The sequence below is a fragment of the Argiope bruennichi genome, chromosome 8 (assembly GCF_947563725.1).
Source record: "Argiope bruennichi chromosome 8, qqArgBrue1.1, whole genome shotgun sequence".
In the NCBI taxonomy this organism is placed as follows: Eukaryota; Metazoa; Arthropoda; class Arachnida; order Araneae; family Araneidae; genus Argiope; species Argiope bruennichi.
Window position 1 is genome coordinate 105,326,561 of NC_079158.1, and position 18,996 is coordinate 105,345,556.

The 18,996-nt window shown below is 29.0% G+C and overlaps 1 protein-coding gene across 9 annotated transcripts in view; it reads left to right on the forward strand.

Moving 5' to 3' along the window:
• LOC129981098 (chromodomain-helicase-DNA-binding protein 4-like) overlaps nt 1–18,996 on the forward strand; it is a 60,261-nt gene that overhangs the window by 30,925 nt on the left and 10,340 nt on the right. For all 9 annotated transcript variants that reach the window (XM_056091761.1, XM_056091764.1, XM_056091760.1 and 6 more), the window contains 7 exons: nt 1,104–1,248; nt 1,355–1,444; nt 1,783–2,020; nt 3,993–4,125; nt 4,204–4,304; nt 4,469–4,563; nt 4,759–4,980. In XM_056091761.1, coding sequence (XP_055947736.1) covers nt 1,104–1,248; nt 1,355–1,444; nt 1,783–2,020; nt 3,993–4,125; nt 4,204–4,304; nt 4,469–4,563; nt 4,759–4,980 — 1,024 coding nt within the window. The remainder of the gene's footprint in view (nt 1–1,103; nt 1,249–1,354; nt 1,445–1,782; nt 2,021–3,992; nt 4,126–4,203; nt 4,305–4,468; nt 4,564–4,758; nt 4,981–18,996) is intronic.

Consider the following 18,996-nt stretch of genomic DNA (forward strand, 5'->3'; position numbering starts at 1 on the left):
AAATTTTCTAATATTGAGCTTGATTATTATTTTCCCCCCCATAAAACAGAATAAAATGATATGGTAAGAAGATGTTGATGGATTTTGAGCTGTATACTTCTTTAAAAGCATCTTATTGTTCGAATGAACTTTTCAAGCTTTATTTCATAGCTTTGCTTGTCTAAATAGAATTCTTGCTCTTTTAGCCGAAACTTTGCTATTTCTAAAATAGTATTAATTGATGTTTAACTTATGGTGTCCTTCAATTCTAGATGATGTTATTAAAAAAAATAATCAAAGAACTGTGCACGGTAATGACAATTTTATATCTTTTAATTCAAGAACTGACTCATCGAGAAGATACTTCAGTTTAAGATCTTGTTACTTTTGTGGTCATTTTACTATTGATAACGAATATAAAGTAAAATACTAGAAATAAGCCAAAGCACTAAAAATAAAATTCTTTAGATAGTTCAGAATATCACATCATAAAATAGCTAAGCCAGAATTGAAGAGCTTTTAAATATTTGTAGGCAGTGTAGTCCTGCCTTCTAGTAATCTGTAAGTGAAAATAAACAGTTTTAAAATATATTTATAAAATAATGTTGGGTCTAACATATTTAGCGAGCATTTAAATATGCTGATATTTAGCCTGATTTTTTTCTTACAATGGATTAAAATAAGAAGGTAAGAAGATAATATTTTTATAGTTGAAAAATAAGCACCCCCTTAGTGCATACCCAGTTTATATTAACTCTTAACAAAGATTCCTTTTTATAAATTCTTCTAAATTATTACAAGGTTTATTTCAAAGTCATTTAAATCTGAAAGGAACATCATTTTGAGAAAATCACTAAAAATATATATATTCTTTATAAGGCTATTAGACTATTTTAATTGCATGTAAATATATTTTGGAGAGGAAATAGTAAAAAGGAAATATATCCTGTTAATCTATTACTAATTTTAAAGCCCACCATCTCCTTGAAAAAAGTCTGAAGTCTTCTTTCATATGGCATTGTAGTCTTGTGTTTGCATTTGATTTTTTTTAAAAGTACTTTTATATAGTATTTGAAACTTGAGTTATGTGAAATTTGTAAACATATTTGATGTCTTTTTAATAGGAGGCTTCTAAAGAAGTTACCGAGCCACCAAAAGAAAAAGAAAAGGAAAAAATTGAAGAGGTTATAATAGACGATAAGAAAGAAGAAAAGGTAGATGATAAAGATGAAATAATGGAAGTTGACTCATCTGTGCCTGCTAAGAAAGGTATTTCTTCTTCTTTCTTTCTTTCTTTCTTTCTTTTTTTTTTTTTTGTCATCTTTAATTTGGTGAAACTCAAATTTTCATTGCTTTTGTTCAATTTCTCATCTAGAAGAAAAACCTGAAGTGTTTGAAGATGAGGACAAAGATGCGGATAAAGAAAATAAAGATAAATCACATGAGAATAAAGAAAAAGCCAATGGTAAGTTCTCAGATAAACTCATTTGCTGTAATATAAATAATAATTTTGAAACAAATTTTCAGTAATGTGAAGTAAAAGAAGGTTTTTTTTTTAGATTTGTTTAAAAAATTTTTTTTGCTTTGCTTTTGTAAGATGTTGAATTTTAAAATAAAAATCTGTGAAACTATTTATTTCATATGCCAAAGAAAATTAAGTTGTATTCATGAAATGAAATCTTAGAATAATTTCAATTGAATTATAGTATAAAAAAATATTTCAAAGAATAAATATTTAGATTTTCATGTTTAAAAAAAAAAAAAAAAAAAAAAAAAACTAATGTATTGATGTTTCAATTTCAGATAATAAAGCAGAGGTGATTGAAATCAAAGATGAAGATAAACCAACTAAGGATGGTGATGTGAAAGAGGAGCCTTCAGATGGGAAAGGAAAGCGCAAATTTATGTTTAATATTGCTGATGGCGGCTTCACTGAACTTCACACCTTATGGCAAAATGAAGAGCGGGCTGCTGTACCAGGAAGAGAGTATGAGATCTGGCATCGTCGCCATGATTATTGGCTTTTGGCCGGAATAGTCAAGTATCCTTTTTTCTGGAAACAGTAATATTATTTAATTCAAATCATCATTTTATTCCATAATAATTTTGTATGTTACAATTTGCTTTAAAATTATTCTTATTACATAATATGATTGTTGGGATTAGTTCCTCTTCCTAACTACAGATAGCAGCACATTCCCGTTTTGAAAGTTATGCTGAAAAGATTTCTTGTTTTGCTTGGCCATCAAGAAAAGTAGATGTTTGTGTGGATGAGAGCAATCAGTAGCACATGAGGAAAAGCAGGGCAAATTTATTTTAACGATCACATGGAAACCCAGCAAGTTTCTCGTGAAATTAGTAGTTTATGAAGAAAATAATTTTTATTGTCTTTAAGAAATATTCGTAACTGTGATATGGAATTGCTTATGAGAGATGTTAAGAAATATTCGTAACCGTGATATGGAATTGTTTATGAGAAATGTATAAAAATAAGGAATAGTTCAATGTGAATAAATGGATGACTAGTCAAAAAAACTGTTTCCTGAATTTTCTTGCATAGAATCTTCTATTTTTTGTAAACCGGAGTACAGGGTATGTGTTCTTGAACAGTGAAGGAATACTTCATTAGGGAATTGTCCACTATATTCAACAATGGTATTTTGTAAAAATTAATTGTAATAAAACATTAAGCTAGCATGAATGAGAATTCTGTGATTAGGGTAAAATATAGTCATTTGACATGACTTTTCAATTAATTTCTTCTTTTCCTATATTAATTTCTATAAATTTATTTGTCTCTTATGTTTATTCTCATCTTCCCTTGAAATGTAGATGAATTATATTTTTGATTATGCTAACGCTTATTTCTGAATGAAACCATAAATTATTCTTTTTTGTTGCTTCAAATGTGGATAACATTTTTTTTTTGACATAATTATTTCTAAAATTTTGGAAAGAGTAATTCAGCTTTCATATTGATGTTTATGAATTTTTAATATAATTAAGAAGATAATTTTTAAATGTTAACTATTTTAAGTCTTATTCTTTTCAAGATTTTGTAGATAAGCATAATTTCCCCCTTTTTTTTATCTTATGATTTAAATAGCATTTTTAGAAAAGCTCTTTATGTTTTGTGAAAATAATATTTATTACCATATAAATAATCATATAGTATGTCCGTACCATTCAAAGCAGAGTCATTTTCACAAACACATTTAGAGATTACTCTTCCTAAAATTCTATGTATTTAATTCTTGCATTATTTAAGACTTATTTCCATATTTATGGTGTCAAATACTACTGAAAATTAAAGGAAGAAATTGAAAGTTTGATTCTTGAGAACACTGTATCACCAAATTGAGAAATCTATCGATTAGAAAATGCAGTCAAAACAGTTTGTGGGAGCACTGTGTGTAAAAAGGCCCACTATTTCTGTAACAGATCTCTTCTGTTGATTCCTCATCTCTAAAAATTTGACTTGAAATTATTCTGTAGTTTTTTTTTTTGTAACTAGTGAGTTAATATGAAATGTATTCCCATTATTTATGGGGGGGGGGACTTATGCTTGACATGTTTTACTTACGGGTTGTTTAATGTTTGGTGGTGTAGTTAAACGGAATTTTCTTTAACTTAAATCTGTAATCTTGTTCATTTATTCAGCTATATAGAGTACTTAATCACATTCAATTTTTTACACACTTTAAAGAAAGATTTGTAAGCAAACACATTATTATTATCTTGAGTTCATTACAATAGTGAATACAAAATGCTTTCCATGAGATGAATATGAAACATTTTTGAAAAATATATTTCTATTATGTAATATTGTAGTAGCAGATTAAATGAATTTTCTCTTTAGAAAGGTAATTTGATTTTGTCATTGTAATGAGGATAATTTTTATTTAATAAAATTTGTAAATTGCTTTGAGTAATATTCAGATTCCAAATATTTAATTTTATATTTGATGTAAAATTTGTGTTTTTGGAAATGGTGTTTCCTTAATTATTAATAGGCATGGATATGGTAGGTGGCAGGATATTCAGAGTGATTTTGCTTTCAGTATCATAAATGAACCTTTCAAAATGGATGTTGGCAAAGGGAACTTCTTAGAAATAAAAAACAAATTCCTTGCAAGGCGATTTAAAGTAAGTATAATTTTTTCTTTCTTTCTTAGAAAATATATTTTGTGATTCAAAAATTAATTAATCTGATTTTGCTTACAGCTTCTAGAGCAAGCTTTAGTCATTGAAGAACAGTTAAGAAGAGCAGCATACTTGAACCTTACCCAAGATCCTAATCATCCAGCTATGGCTCTCAATGCTAGGTAATAATAATTGGCCAACAAAACTCCCAGAATGAAAAGTCTTTTAGGTTTTAGGCATTTTAAATTTTGAATGTTATCTGTTTGTTGATTAAGGCAAGATTTCTTACCTTAGATTCCTTTCTCATATAGTTGATTTTTTAAAACAATTTTCATGTGTAATGTAGGTTTGCAGAGTTGGAATGTTTAGCTGAATCTCATCAACATCTGTCAAAAGAATCCCTTGCTGGCAATAAACCTGCAAATGCAGTTCTTCACAAAGGTAATGTGGGTTTTTTTTGTCTGTGTGTTTGTTTAATTATTAATTTCTTATCATATAGTAATAATGACTGTATGATTAAATTGTTTATGGGGTATATATATTACTTTCTGTTGAATTTTTTATTGCATTTGGCATTTTATGAATTCATAAACAGCATTAGTAAAAAAATTGGAATGTGTATCATTTTATTTCCAGTTCTCAACCAATTGGAAGAACTACTGAGTGATATGAAATCAGATGTGAGTCGCCTTCCAGCCACTCTTGCTCGTATCCCCCCTGTTGCCCAAAGACTGCAGATGTCTGAACGAGGCATCTTATCTCGGCTGACTGGTCAACCTCAGCCGAATATGAATGCAGCCTCCAATCCCCAAGGACAGAGTCCTGCTTTTGCGAGCACACCCCAACAACAACAGTCAGGTTTGTCCAAATAGCATCACCACCACTCAGCATTCCAGCTTGACGTGAACAAGATTTAGTCTTGTTCACGCGAGACCAAAGAGTTTGGCGATTGGGGGTTATTTCGAAATTCGCATGTGGTGTGAAACTAGAACACCTATTTGCTTTTTGAAAAACTTATCGCCTTGTGATATTGGACTGGCTTGTTCTATTTGTGTAGATAAATATCAGATAACTTTATATACTTTTTTATGGTTCATTTTTCCAACCATTTGAATGGAAACCCAAATCCAGAATACACATCTTACTGTATTCTAATTTATTACATTTTGTTGTAAGAATTTTGCCTGTGTTGAACATTTTTCATGTATCATTTGGAATGTATTATTAAAATTGGCTTTAATGGCTCATCATCCTCTTGTTTTTAATAAACATTCATATATGTTTTGTTAATTGTGTGAAATATTTTTTTTTATTGGTAACTTTTAGTGTGCTGCATGTATATAGATTTGGACATGTGCTTTCTTTATATAATATGCTTGCTTTTGTAACATTACAGTTCTTTAGTTATTTTATTAAGTTTTGAGAAGCATGTTAGTTTGCATGAACCTTCCCTAACTAATTCATCATATATATTCATGGGATTTTATATCATATTTGAAGGACTTAAAAGAATGCTGAGTGAATTGCATAATTATTTAAAACTCATTAAAGAATGAGCATTTTATTTTGTAATATTCACATGGTTTCCATAGTTAATAGAATTTTTAATTTATAATTAAAAGGTGGTGCAAAGTTCATTTTAATTCTAATGTCTCAATATTTCCATAAGAAAAATTTAATTTTAATCTGCCCCTTGTTTTAGTGTGAAAATAGTATAGTTTTTAATTTTGAAAATAATTGTGTTGAAGTTGCCGATATTAAATGTACTTTTTGTTTTAATAGATTCTATAGGTCTGTTTTGAAAGTAATTATTGTATGTTATTTAACAGAAATACATTTTTTTTTTGTTTTTTTTTTTTTTGGATAATATTTTGAGTTAGTTTTTGGAAACCATGTGTGTACGAGTTCTTTCATAGGTCTGATGTATATGATGTAGGTAGTTTTTTTGTATTATATATATATATATATTTCATGCTGTTGTGTATACAAGAAATTAAGAGAAATAATATGGATAACATTTATGTTGTCCAGGATGTGATATTAAGATCTCTCTGAATACAGTTTTAAATTTCATTTCAACTTTTACATAAGCAGGTATATTGTAAATATAGCTGACAAGATAAATTAGAAGTTCCTAAAATTTCATATTCATATTAGACTAAAAATTGATTCATCATTTCATTTTGTTGGAAAAAAGTGAAATTGATATATTTTTTCTTTCTGATTTCTTATTTAAATAAAAGATGTTCCTTTATAGAGTTTTATTACTTTCAGGAACAGTAACATTTTCTGTTGCTAAAAGTTATATTAATTTCAGGTTTCTTATATTATGACTTGACATCTCTAAAGCGATTTGTTACATTTTTTAATGTGAGAAACTGGTTGATTTCTTCAATTCTATTTAATGGTAGTTGGCTAAAGAAAAGAATTTGAATTGCATTTAAAATTGTTAATTATAATATTTCTAAAGTTGCAAAATTTTTCTCAAAACTATTAATAACAGAATTTTATTATTACATCAACTTAAAAATTTGTATTCTTTTTGAGAAGATTTCCCTCTCCCTTCTTCTGAAATAAATTTAGGAACACCAGTTGTAAGTTTTTTGAAGTTAAGAGATTAATAGTTGAATTTAATGTTTTGCATATCTGTTTCACGAAATAAGTTAGTAGCATACATAAGATAGTGAAAAATGAAGCCATATAAGCGGCATACGAAATCTTGAAATTTAACCTGTCGTGTAAGTTTGGTAAGTTCATCAGTGCATTTACAAAGTAGATGTGATTTATGTATGAAATATTCATGTTAGTTTAGACCTGTTGATGTGTATGTTAATTCAGGATCAAATCAGTTCCAGTGACACTTAGTGTAGGAGATGCAGTTTAGATTCCTTTGAAATCTTTTATCTAAAATTTTATGTAACATGTAGCGTTCAGTTTTTTGAAGATTAATTTGTCTTGAAATTTTTAACTAGAAGAAGCCTGTGGAGTTTTTAATGCTGGAAAGTATAAATTGAATTCTAAATTAATTTGCTAATAATTTTTTTGGAGGGGGGGGGGTTTAAAGGGTAGTTTTTTTTTTATTAGTTTAGTATTTATATAAATTAATTCTGTGCTTTTATTAAGGTTCCAGAGTTTATATTTGAAGCATTTTAGAATGAATTATAATTCTTTGTATTTATATCTGTTAAAATATTGCATATGCAATTGAAAACTTATTCACGATTATATTCCTAGCTACAATTTCTAAAATTAGGAAATTAAAGTTTAACAAAAAATTGTAAATATTGATATACTTTTTTCAGATGAATTTCTTTTTCGTACTTTTAAGAATTCCATTTAGAGACCAAGTTCTTTATAAGAGATTTAAAACTACATCTAATTAAAATAAATATGTTGCTACAGGTTAGGAAAGAGTCTAGAACAAAAGCGAAAAATAACATGTCAATGTCTTTTAATGTTTTTTTGTAAAAATTTTCCGGTCTTTGAGAATTTCTGTTGTGATAAGAAACTGAAATCCCCACCCCTTTCTCCCTTGTTTCATTTATATATTTTTTATTGGTGAAATCACAGATAATTTTTTGAACTGCAGTTGGATTATACATTTTTTATATATATAAAATCTTTTTTGTTGATATGCAGAAACTTTATTAAATATACAGAATTTGTTTTCTATTGAATTCTTGTATTATAATGTGTCTGGCATGTGCTTTGAATGATTGAAATTAAGTAAAAGTATTATGTCATTTATAAGTCAAAAATCACTTGGTTAAACCTCAAAATCTCAAATGTTCTTTATGCTATTATAGGAATTGGAATCAATGTTACAAATAGGATGCCATCTAATTAGAAGGGTATATAAATTTGAAGATGAAGAAATACGTGAAAAAACTTTTAGATATATACAGGTTTTCAATGTATGTAAGTTTGATATGTGGTGGCGGGCAGTTTCTACAAGATATAATTCTTTATAAGGTTCCTTTTCTTTCCTCACCCTATATCTTCTGTTTAAGAAATCACTCTGTTAAAAATGAAAGTTCTTTTGTTTCTTTGAGGGGAGGAAAGCGAATATAAATCCAAGCATTCTTTTACTGTGTTGAAAGAAAGGAATTGTAAATGAAGATTTTGTTTTTACTTGAGAACGTTTTTAAGAATAGGTAGTGCTGATTTAAGTGATGTGATAGTTAATAGCAAGAGTACTTTTATTTTATAATGAGAATAGGTTGCTCATATTGTGTGTTCAAAGTGTAGTCATTTTTTATCATTACAAGCATAAAGTAATCAGAAAACGATTTTACCAAGATAGCAACTTATTACGCAAAATGTTATGCTGCAATCAATATCACAGTCATCTTGTTTTGGCCATATTTCCTAAAATTTAAGGATAAATCCATTTTGTAGGATTTATTCTAATTGCCTTTAAGAATATTGAATTATTTGAATTTAACCCTGCTGCATTTCTTGCTAGCAAAATAGATTTTTCCCCCAATAAATTTTAAATAGAGATAGGATTTATTTTAATTAATTAATTATTTTTTGTGCAAAATTTTAGATGCTTTACTCTATTGCTAAAACTTCAATCTATTTCTTACCTTTAGAATCAGTTATTGGTAATATAAAATTTTAGTGGAAATTTCTGCTAAAACCTTGTAACACAAACTGCAATTTTGTAATTATTTTCATTTAGTTCAAGTGCTTTGCAGGGGAGTATACGTTTTTCAAATCATTTCATCTTAAATCCACCTATAAGTGCTTTTTGTGAAGAGATTTTAAATAATGCCTGTGAACAGGAAAGATAACCAACCTACTTCCCCTCAAAAAAGTCTTTAATAGTATAAACTGTATATGTTGAATCCTTTAATAAAACTTTTCACTATACGGAAGTTGCTTTAAAAGATTAGGCATATTTTTCTTGCCAACGGATATTTGACAAATGCTTTGCAGTTATTAATTAATTCATCATTGGGTCTATTGGTATTATTAGATTACTCTTTTGAACTTTCCTTTTTGGATGTAGAAATCGCTAAGTATGCAGTTTTGAAAAAATTTTATTTACTGCATTTTGAAAAATTCCCATTATATTATCCATTCTTCACACAGAGTGTGTCAAATAATGTTGATCAATATATTTAATAATGACACTTATTTCTTTGCTTTTCAAGATATAATGGAATGACTTTGTGAGAGACTAGATGTCAAATATTTAATAATTATTAGCTTAAAATGAAGACACTGGTATTACTTGGGGGTGGGGGCAGGGATGCTACACCAAAAGATTTTGACCCAGTTAGTGTTTTATGTACAGCTACATTTTCTAAAGGAATGCTCCATTTATTATTATTTAATTTCGTTTTCCTAAACCATATGGACTTTCTTCCTATTCTCTTATTTATTATTTATGAAGAAAAGCGGTGAAATTTTTCTAGATAAAATGATTTTCCAATTGCATTTGGAAGGATTTTCATGGATGAATTGAATTATTTTTCAATTAGAATAATGTTTTGTTTGGAATTGTAGGAAAACAAATTTCTCAGTATAAAAATGAAATTGATAGACCAAAATGGTTCCTCACTTTCCATGCTGTTACATTTCAACAGCAAATTTGAACCAGTTCATGTACCTTGCAGATCTTGTAATTGGAACTCGAAGCCATCTTGGCGCATAAATTTCCTTTGTAATGTACATTTCCTGTAAAGAGAATACTATGTGATACTTTTCAGTTGTGTTGAAAATTATAATTTGGCTAAATTTTGTTACATTTCATAAATTTTTCCATCCTGTCCAAATAATTTCCTTGCAGTACATTCTCTCCTGTAATATATCTCTCTCTTTTGATGATTGAAGTACTAGTTATTAAGTTACTAATATCACATTATAGAATGAAATGCTGAAAATTATTCTTTCAAATCATTGCTGCATCATTGTCTATTTTATAGAATAGGCTTATGCCTGTTTTTTTTTAATTTTTTTATTATGTGTTTATATATATTGTTTAATGTTTCACGAAGACATGTTTTTACATATTTCTTTCCATCTTTCAACGAATTATAATTTCAGACAGCTTGAAACACATTTTTTTTTCTAACTGAAGTAAAATATTTGTTTCATCCATTAATAATGTTTAAAACATAATTAAATTAATATAATATACGTTTGCATGCAATTTATCTCCTTTTTTAAAAAAATGACTTAAGCTTAATGGAAGCGGCTATTAGTAGTTATGTCATCAATAGTTTAGTTTCTCTACCACTTTCTTTTCTTGAAAAAAATTTTAAAAGCTGTATTTCATTATATATTTCCTATGGAGAAAAATCTTTACAGAATCCTCCAGCCATAACCATTATATCGATTTCGATAGTTTTTATTTCGTATCCTTCCATATGCTTTCTAGATAAAGGGGAGGTTGTCTGAATATATCATATCTCATTTATTCTATGTAATTAAACTAAATAAGCATTTGTGGTTATTAGCTGACACTTTGGCAGTCTATTTGATTACGAAATATTTATTCATAAGAAAAGAAGCCAGTGTTTTCCGTGGATCGAAGGCTTCATTGACATTTTTCTACTCGATAAAAACAGAGCTAACATAGTCGGGCACCATTAATTCGAAACTCAAAACATTTTGCTTTGAGAAAGGACAGATTTAATACTAGATATAAAATAATTTTATTCATTCTTAAATTTTGTTTCCAAATTTCACAAATCCATAGTTTCACTTTTCCGAATTCCTTTCTTGTGAGCGGTGGCTGGTGGTAAGGTCTCGGCTTCGGAGCCGGAGGATTTCAAGTTCGGGACCCGATTCCACCGAAAAAACGTCATGTTAGCGAATCTGGTGCTCGTTCAATCCGTCGAGTCAAAATTTCTTCCGCTGGTGTGCTGTGGAAATTTGGAGAGGAGGTGCCAGATCGAGTGTCGTCTTCGTAATCTGACCGCGTTTCAAAATTACAAAGTCTGTCCTAAAATAGCCATAGTATTGCTTGGTTATATTAACGAGACGTTAATGTAACTACTAAACTGACCTATTTTCAGCTGCAGCTAAGAAATTGTTCTAAGCGTTATTTCGACGCGAGTTGAAGTTTCGCAGAACGATCGTAAGTTTTCACAACCAAACTGCTGTTCTCGGATGTGATTTCAAATTACCCTTATTCTTGATTCAATAATATCATCGAATGCTTGCAGAAGTTCCAGACAACCTATCATAATAATGATTCTGGCTTGTCTTTATCTGGCGCGATTGCGTTATCTTTTTGAATTTCCGCAGTACGTTCAGATGTGCAATGTTAAATAAACGGACATAAAAATGCCATTAAAAGCGTGTTTTTTATATCAAAAATTATAACAATGGGAGAAAGACATAGGAATTTGTAGAAACAATAAAAGTTTTGGGAAATAACCTTTAAAAAATTCATTGTTAAACATTATCGAAATTGAAGAGATAATTGTACGACAACTAAATTCACATCACTGTAAATTTAAATTTTTGAGATGTAATATTTTTGAAAAATTATTTTTGTTTTATAATGTTTTTGACAGTTATACCGGAAAGAAATTAAAATTTTAAAAAAAATGTTTTGTGGTACCAAATTTGGTATCTCTAGATTCGATAGTAGAACATTGCATTTTATGCTTAACTATTTTTATTTTCTCTTATACGAAGAATGAGTATTATTATAGACAAAAAATTGAAATTCACGATTTTGACGAATCTCTATATTTCAGTCCTCCCTAAATCTAAGAAATACATATTTGGAATTATGTCTATCTGTGAACTGGATTAACTCAGAAATATTTTAGGCTGGACAGATGAAATTTGGTATATAGAGTTTATACCAATTTATACATTGCTATCGAATTTTTAACGAAACTCATTCAGAGGAACTCTGACGGTCAGAGTAAAAGTGAACACAATAATTACAATATGTGAAACGCTAGATCAATAAACTTTAGTATACAGGTTATTATTAATATTCTTCAAATTTTATGCTATTCTATCGAAGGATTAAAAGTCTTGATCTGTGCTTTTGTATGCATATAAACGCAATGAAATTCGACATGTAGTCTTAAGCAGGCTTCACACGAGGCTGACTATTGCGCGCAATGGAAGGCCACGCCTACTTCAGGGAGATCACGTGACCGCAATGGCAAATAGCAGTCATGATGAGGCGGCCATTTGCCATTGTCCCGTTGAGATCACGTGTTCTTACTGAGGTAGGCGTGGCCCAATGAGCGCAATAATTGGCCTCGTGTGAACGCTGCTTTATGATTACAACTGTAATTTCATGTCAGATTTTGTTTTCAAGTAGTGTAAAAAAAAGATGTCCTAGGTACATATTCGTGCGACGATAGATTCAGTAAAACTGCTAGATTCATATCAAAGATTTATATTTCTTAATTATTGCCAATGCGATGCAAAGCATTCATGGGCTCGCTGATAGTCCCCAATTTTATGCGAGGGTGGGTGGGTCTAAGACCTTTATTGGGGAGTATGTGAAAAAGTTTCCAATTGTTTTATGCATTCAGTCGGTCATAACTCCAGAAAGCGAACATAGCCTTTTTTTTAAATTTAGTTTTTCACATATAAAGAATGGGAGTGAGCATATTTAAATCACGGGAACTCTCGTAGAATAGGATTGTGCTAGACGAAAGTTTGAAAGAGTTTTCGTTCATTCAAAAGATTAAAAAAATTACAATAAAATTTTATCTACTATAATTTATATATATAGCAAAAGAAGCTATTTATAGCTTTTACTCAAATAATACCTTTTTCTTTTTTATTTACAGATTGAATTATATATATATTTGCAAAGGAATTGTTTATTAAAAAAATAATTCGAGTTAAACGTAACATCTTTCGATTGAAGCTTTACTTAACTATTTCTAAGGTTAAAGGAAGTATATGCCGCTAAATTCATGGTTTAAAAATATTTCTAGTATGCTAGTTTTCATTCTAATTTGAGCCTTTATTTGTTGATAATCTCCGAAACCACATAAATACTAATTGTAAAGGTTTTGACTGTGGCACACCGGCCTTAACTTTAAAGCTAATCTTGATTAAGAAAAACGAAAAACAATTTTTCCCAGATAGTAATATTTACAGTACTGATTGTTTATCTTATGGTACTTTTTTTTACATTTTTATAACTTAGTGAAGCTTATATATAGAATCGTAAACGTATGTAACAAAAATAAAAAATATAGTTGACATTTTCTATCGCTTTATTTCAACAATCGGCAGCTGAAATTACTTTGAGTGATGTTGATTTTTACAAAAGTAGACGCAATGCAAAACGCAGCTGTAAAAGACGAAGAATTTATTATTATTATTCAGTAGCAGTATAGAAATTCTAACAGGATAATATTTCTAAGCTGGCATGTAATCTGTGAAATGCGTCGTGCAATATACATAATGAAATATTCAAAACACTACAGGGAAGATCGTTTAGTCTGGAATCACTTTCTCTAATTTTAACAGGAATACCTAACTTATCAGTGAATATCGTACAATTACACTTGTAAAATTCTCAAAATTTGTTATTTTTACATTTTATGTTATTTGCTGGTACGCCTAAATTCGTGTATAAAAAAATGACCCGAATAGAATTTCATGTGCAAAAAATATCCTACGCCCGCCGCTTATGTTTTCTTATCGTGAACTTGACCCATAAATGTGTTAATAAATTTTTAGTAATATTTTAGAAAAATTTACAATATTATTTTTCGTTGTTTTAATAGTTGCATATGTACATGCATTACAACAACCTAAACATATTTTTCCATTTGTGTGCCTGTACTTGTATGCACGTTATAGTTTTATACAGAATTTTTTTAAAAAGTAATTATGTTTTGATGATAAAGCATTCGAACTTGAAAGTAAATAGCATGGGGTGTATAGATGATAGAATAGAACTATACAAGCACAAATCAATATACAATGTATGGTTGGAACTCAATCTGTGGAAAGCTACGTAGGCTTTCCACCAATCTGCTTCATTTTGTCTTAGAACATAATAATTAGAATAATTTTTATTTGATTTGAATAGCGAATAATATACTATATGGAGGTTGAGGATCTTTGCTGAGTTCGTAGGGTGGACCATTCATTTCAAAAGGTTTATTAACTTTTTTACTTTTGAAAATAGATTGATAATTCAAGTGGAATGAATTATTACCTCATCCTAAACAACGACTATTGTACTGAAATTGCTTTGTTAACTACAATTCTTAAGAAGTGAATAAATTTCACCCTTTGAGTGTTTATTAACCTTTACTTATGACACTTCGTTAAAAAGCTCCCATTAATTGCATTCTTTTCCGTACTCAAACTTTGATAAAAATTGCAGATGTAAATAGTGAAGGTGGAGGAGGGGCAAAATCATTCACCCATTAAAAATTTCTTTGTAGCGCCTAACTTCTACCACTAAAAGATTGCAAAAGTTGTTTTTGGTCGAGGGGATGGTAATTCATCAACTGTGAACTGCTCTTCTATTTTCAATAATAAGAGAGTTGTGGAGTAAAAAAAATTTCAAGCCTCCGTCATTTTTACACAACGTCCCATTAAGGTGAAAGACTTATCTACGAATTCTGCTGTGGTTTTCACCCTCCCTGCAATAATTACTCATCCATTCTAATCGAATCAAAATTACCCTAGTTGTTGCAATCATATAGGATTGAATGAATTCTCTAGATCTTCACAGGTTGTGTTTTGAACATACATTGTATATTGATATGAGCTTATTTAATGTTCTATCACCTCCTAGACTAGTTACCACATGTTTTGAAATATATCTTGCATAATTAGCAGTAATTTTTAAAATATAAATAAATGAAGCCTACAGTATTGCTATGGTGTTTTGAATTAAAGATTTGAATTTCCTTTGATTTCTCATAAGGTTTCGTTTTTTCTTTCCCGGTGAAAAAAGGATTATGGCTTTCTAATTTGAAATTTATATTAATTTATGAGTCCCCTCCAAAAAAATGTTACTATTTTCTCAAATGTAACTGCATGAATTCTCAATTTTAAACCTCTAATAATTTTATTCAAGTTACATAGCTTGTTTACTCTACCTCAATTACTCAGTCATCAATAAAAAAACAAAAGCTTGCTTAGATATGTATGTGGTAAAAGTATCATTGATAATGCGTTACTTATTTTGTAGAAGATGCAAAACGGCTTTTTTTTTTTTCAGTTTATTTCATGTTTTTAAAACCAAATACGTCGAAAATATAATAAGGGGGGGGGGGAAATACACGCTATACCATATCGCCATTTACACATGCTTCATTATTAAAAGTAATGCAATCCAAAAGGAATTCATGAAAGAATCATATACAGTCCTTTTCGATGTATCAAAACTCCATACATCAAAAATCCTCGTCTATCAATTTTTTCTAACAATCAACTTGTTTACAAAAACGCAATGTAAATGGATTTTTAATAAACTAACAATTTACGTGTATTTAATAAAGTATGCAAAAATATCTCATCTATTTAAATCTTAATTAATCTCCTAATTTTCATCTTAAATTAGTTCATGTTAACTTTATTCTAAAATGTTCTCTTATTTCCGGATCCAATCCCCGTTTTTTTATTTAATTACTTCTAAAATGCGCTCAACAAAATGACTGACTCCACCGTTCCAACACCAGGAAGGACGGATAAAAATCCTTTACTCCTGAACATTCTTTTAAAAAAAGATACCTAAGATTCCCCTGCCTAAATAGACACGTGGCAAAGAAATCCCTATCAGAATCCCATTGTTAAAATCACTGAAGTGGGAAATTTCGGTCACTATGCACTTGTATCGCAATGTAAACAGACGTCTTTTGATGCCTAACCGAGGTGAAATAAACCGAAGAGTTATAATTTCAAGTTTCCTCTTTACTTGACTGTGTTTCAGAAATAATTTCTATCAAAGAAAACAAATATCGTTTCCGATAATAATTTCTTGTTACCGATCGTGCAATTGAGTTAAAAGCGCATGGTTTACAAGATTTCCAGGACCATTAGATGTATTCGTCGATATTCACTTCGGATTTGCCGAATTTCTTTATCGTGGATATTCGAAATCGAAACAGATCAGATTAAAATAAAATTTATCTTAAACATATTTCGTCCAGAGAGAGCAATTTCTCTGTAATATGTCTCATTATTATATTTCAACGATACTTAAAATTATTTCTGCGAGCTGTTTTGGGAAATCAACTTTGTTTCCAAAGGTTTTACTAATCTTCTTAGACAATAGTGTTGCGAGAAAAATATAATGAGGTAAAAAAAAAAAAAAAAAAATCGCAGCTTCATTTTTTTTTTAATTTGTGGACATTTTTTGTCAAAAATATAAAAAAATGGTCTTGATTCAAAAATTTCGCATAAAAAAATCATCAAATTAAATATTTTAAATTGATTTAATTTTTATTTATTATAGTACAATACTTCATTTAAATATGTACCTTTCATTTTCGAAATTGAAAATACATTTTTTTTGGTTGGTTAAAAAGGAAAGTATGTTTTCAATGTGAAGAAGAGTTCAGAACCAAAAAAAGTTTAAAAAGCATTTCAAAGAAGAGTAAAGATAAAGGCAAACCGAAAAAAGTTCCAAAAGCTAAGGTCCATGAGATCTTTTCACTATGGAACTTACACTGCATAGGCATATTAAACAACAAAGCAGCTACCCTGAAACTTTTAACCATCCTCTCCTGCTATCATTAGCCAGCAGATACCTCTTAAATTCTGAAACCTGACAATAGGAATCATTTCTGATTTTATCTACGAATATTCATATAGTTTTACCAACTCTCAAAACGAACCATCAATTTGGATCTCCGATTCCATGCTGTTTTAGATCACAACTGTAACTTTATTTCATTGGAGAAAATGAGATGTAATCTTCCTCAAAAGGCACGATAAAAAAAAAATTGATAAATATTTATTAGAAATGTACTAAAGCTATTTTTACTCCAATATATTATCATTAATACATATCACTTAATTAAATCGCAATTTTTATTCGTTTTATGTTTGATTTTAATCGTATTTATTTTCATCAAATTATAAGATTGTAGTAAGAGGACACATGTCCTCTTTTTTTTCTTTTTTTTGTATTCTTTTTAAAAAGGATGCACACGAGCAGATTTAATTGAATAGATTTATTCAATATTTTGTTTAATTTTTCATCTTTTCCGAATTATTAGGCATATGCAGTAAGACAGTGAAACTAGAATCTACAGGAAGATTAAGGAAATATTTGTCGAAAATTAATTTGCACATACTGCATCTTATACGTTTCAACAAACACCAAGCCATGTCCTAAAAACCCTATTAGTACAAAATGCTCAACAATATTGTTCTGATATTTTTACAATATTGGTCGGCATTTAGAATATTAAACATCATCGTGGAGATATCGCACAATATCTTGTGTTAATTGGGAAATCTTTACAATCTATCTTAAATATTTACGTCGTAAATACAATAATAACGTCGTAATACAATGCAATAAATCTGAAGTATTTATTGCATTCGAAATTGTATTTATTTACTTTCACGTATTCGTAGTATAGGGAAATTATAGTATTCGTCAAAAATTTCGAACTCGATATTTTGATGAATCTTTACGTTTTCCTGAGTTCGAAACACACATTTCTGGAAAATATCCATCCATCTATCTGTGACAAAGATAACTCGAAGCTAACTTTGAGCTAGACAGTTGATATTTGTTATACGACCTTTAAACCAAATTTACCGATTTCTATAAAATTTTCAGTTAAAATCTGTTCCGAGGAAGTTCGGTTGCTCGGATATCAGTTAACACGACAATTACAAAACGAAGAAAGCTAGATAGATAAAATTCGGTTTGCAGATTTAATATCTACAAACCGAAGTAAACATCTGTCAAATTTGAGCAAAATCCAAGTTCAGGTTGATTGTTTATTGGTCTATACTTTCAGAAACATGTAAACACGATAATTCAAAAACGCTGTAACTATATCAAATTTGGTATGGTATTTTGTGACTACAAGTGCAGTTTTATGTTAAATTTTTGTTTTAACCAGTTGAGAAAAACATGCCTGAACAAAAAATCAATTTTTAGATACTATTAAATGCATGCCAGGAATTAATCGCCAAATCACTCGCCAAGGATAGCGCAATAGATTTTGTAAATCATATCAAAGGTTAATATTTCTTAATAATTGTACGGCATTTTCTAGATTGACAAATTTATTAAAAATATGCGAGAAAGTTTTGGTGTGACCACTCCGGTTAGTTTTAAGCTTTAGTGCGATGTAGATTTTCCTTTATCAATGTGTGCATTGGTTATCATACTTTTCTAAAGACTAACTTTATTTACCATGCTGATTGTTCGCTAATACAAATACAAGTCATTCGCTTAATAATGAATCAACGATATGTCAATGGTGATAAATACACAACAAAATTTTAATCTTTAGACATCAAAATAGAATCGAAACATACACGTTTTATTGATTAGATATCTAATCTATTTCCATCATTAAAAAGATTTCATTGTATTTAAGGATGGTGATAATAGACTGTCATAATATAATCACCTTCGTTAAAAATCTATATTCTCACCGGAGTTTATAAAGATAAAATAGCTTTATTTCTTATAAATTAAAAAAATATCCCTACATAATTATCTTAATTTAGAGATTGCATTTCATGTAACAATACAACTACAAAATAAAAATAATTATGTAAAAATTTATTTTATTTATGTATTTTTCCATGATGTTAATTTTTTTTCTCTAGTACTAAAACTAATTTTGCAATAAAAATCGTTTGTAGAATTTTTTTTTTCTCTAAAAAATACCAAAATTCGTGTAAATAAAACATTGGAAAATTTCAGAGAAATAACCA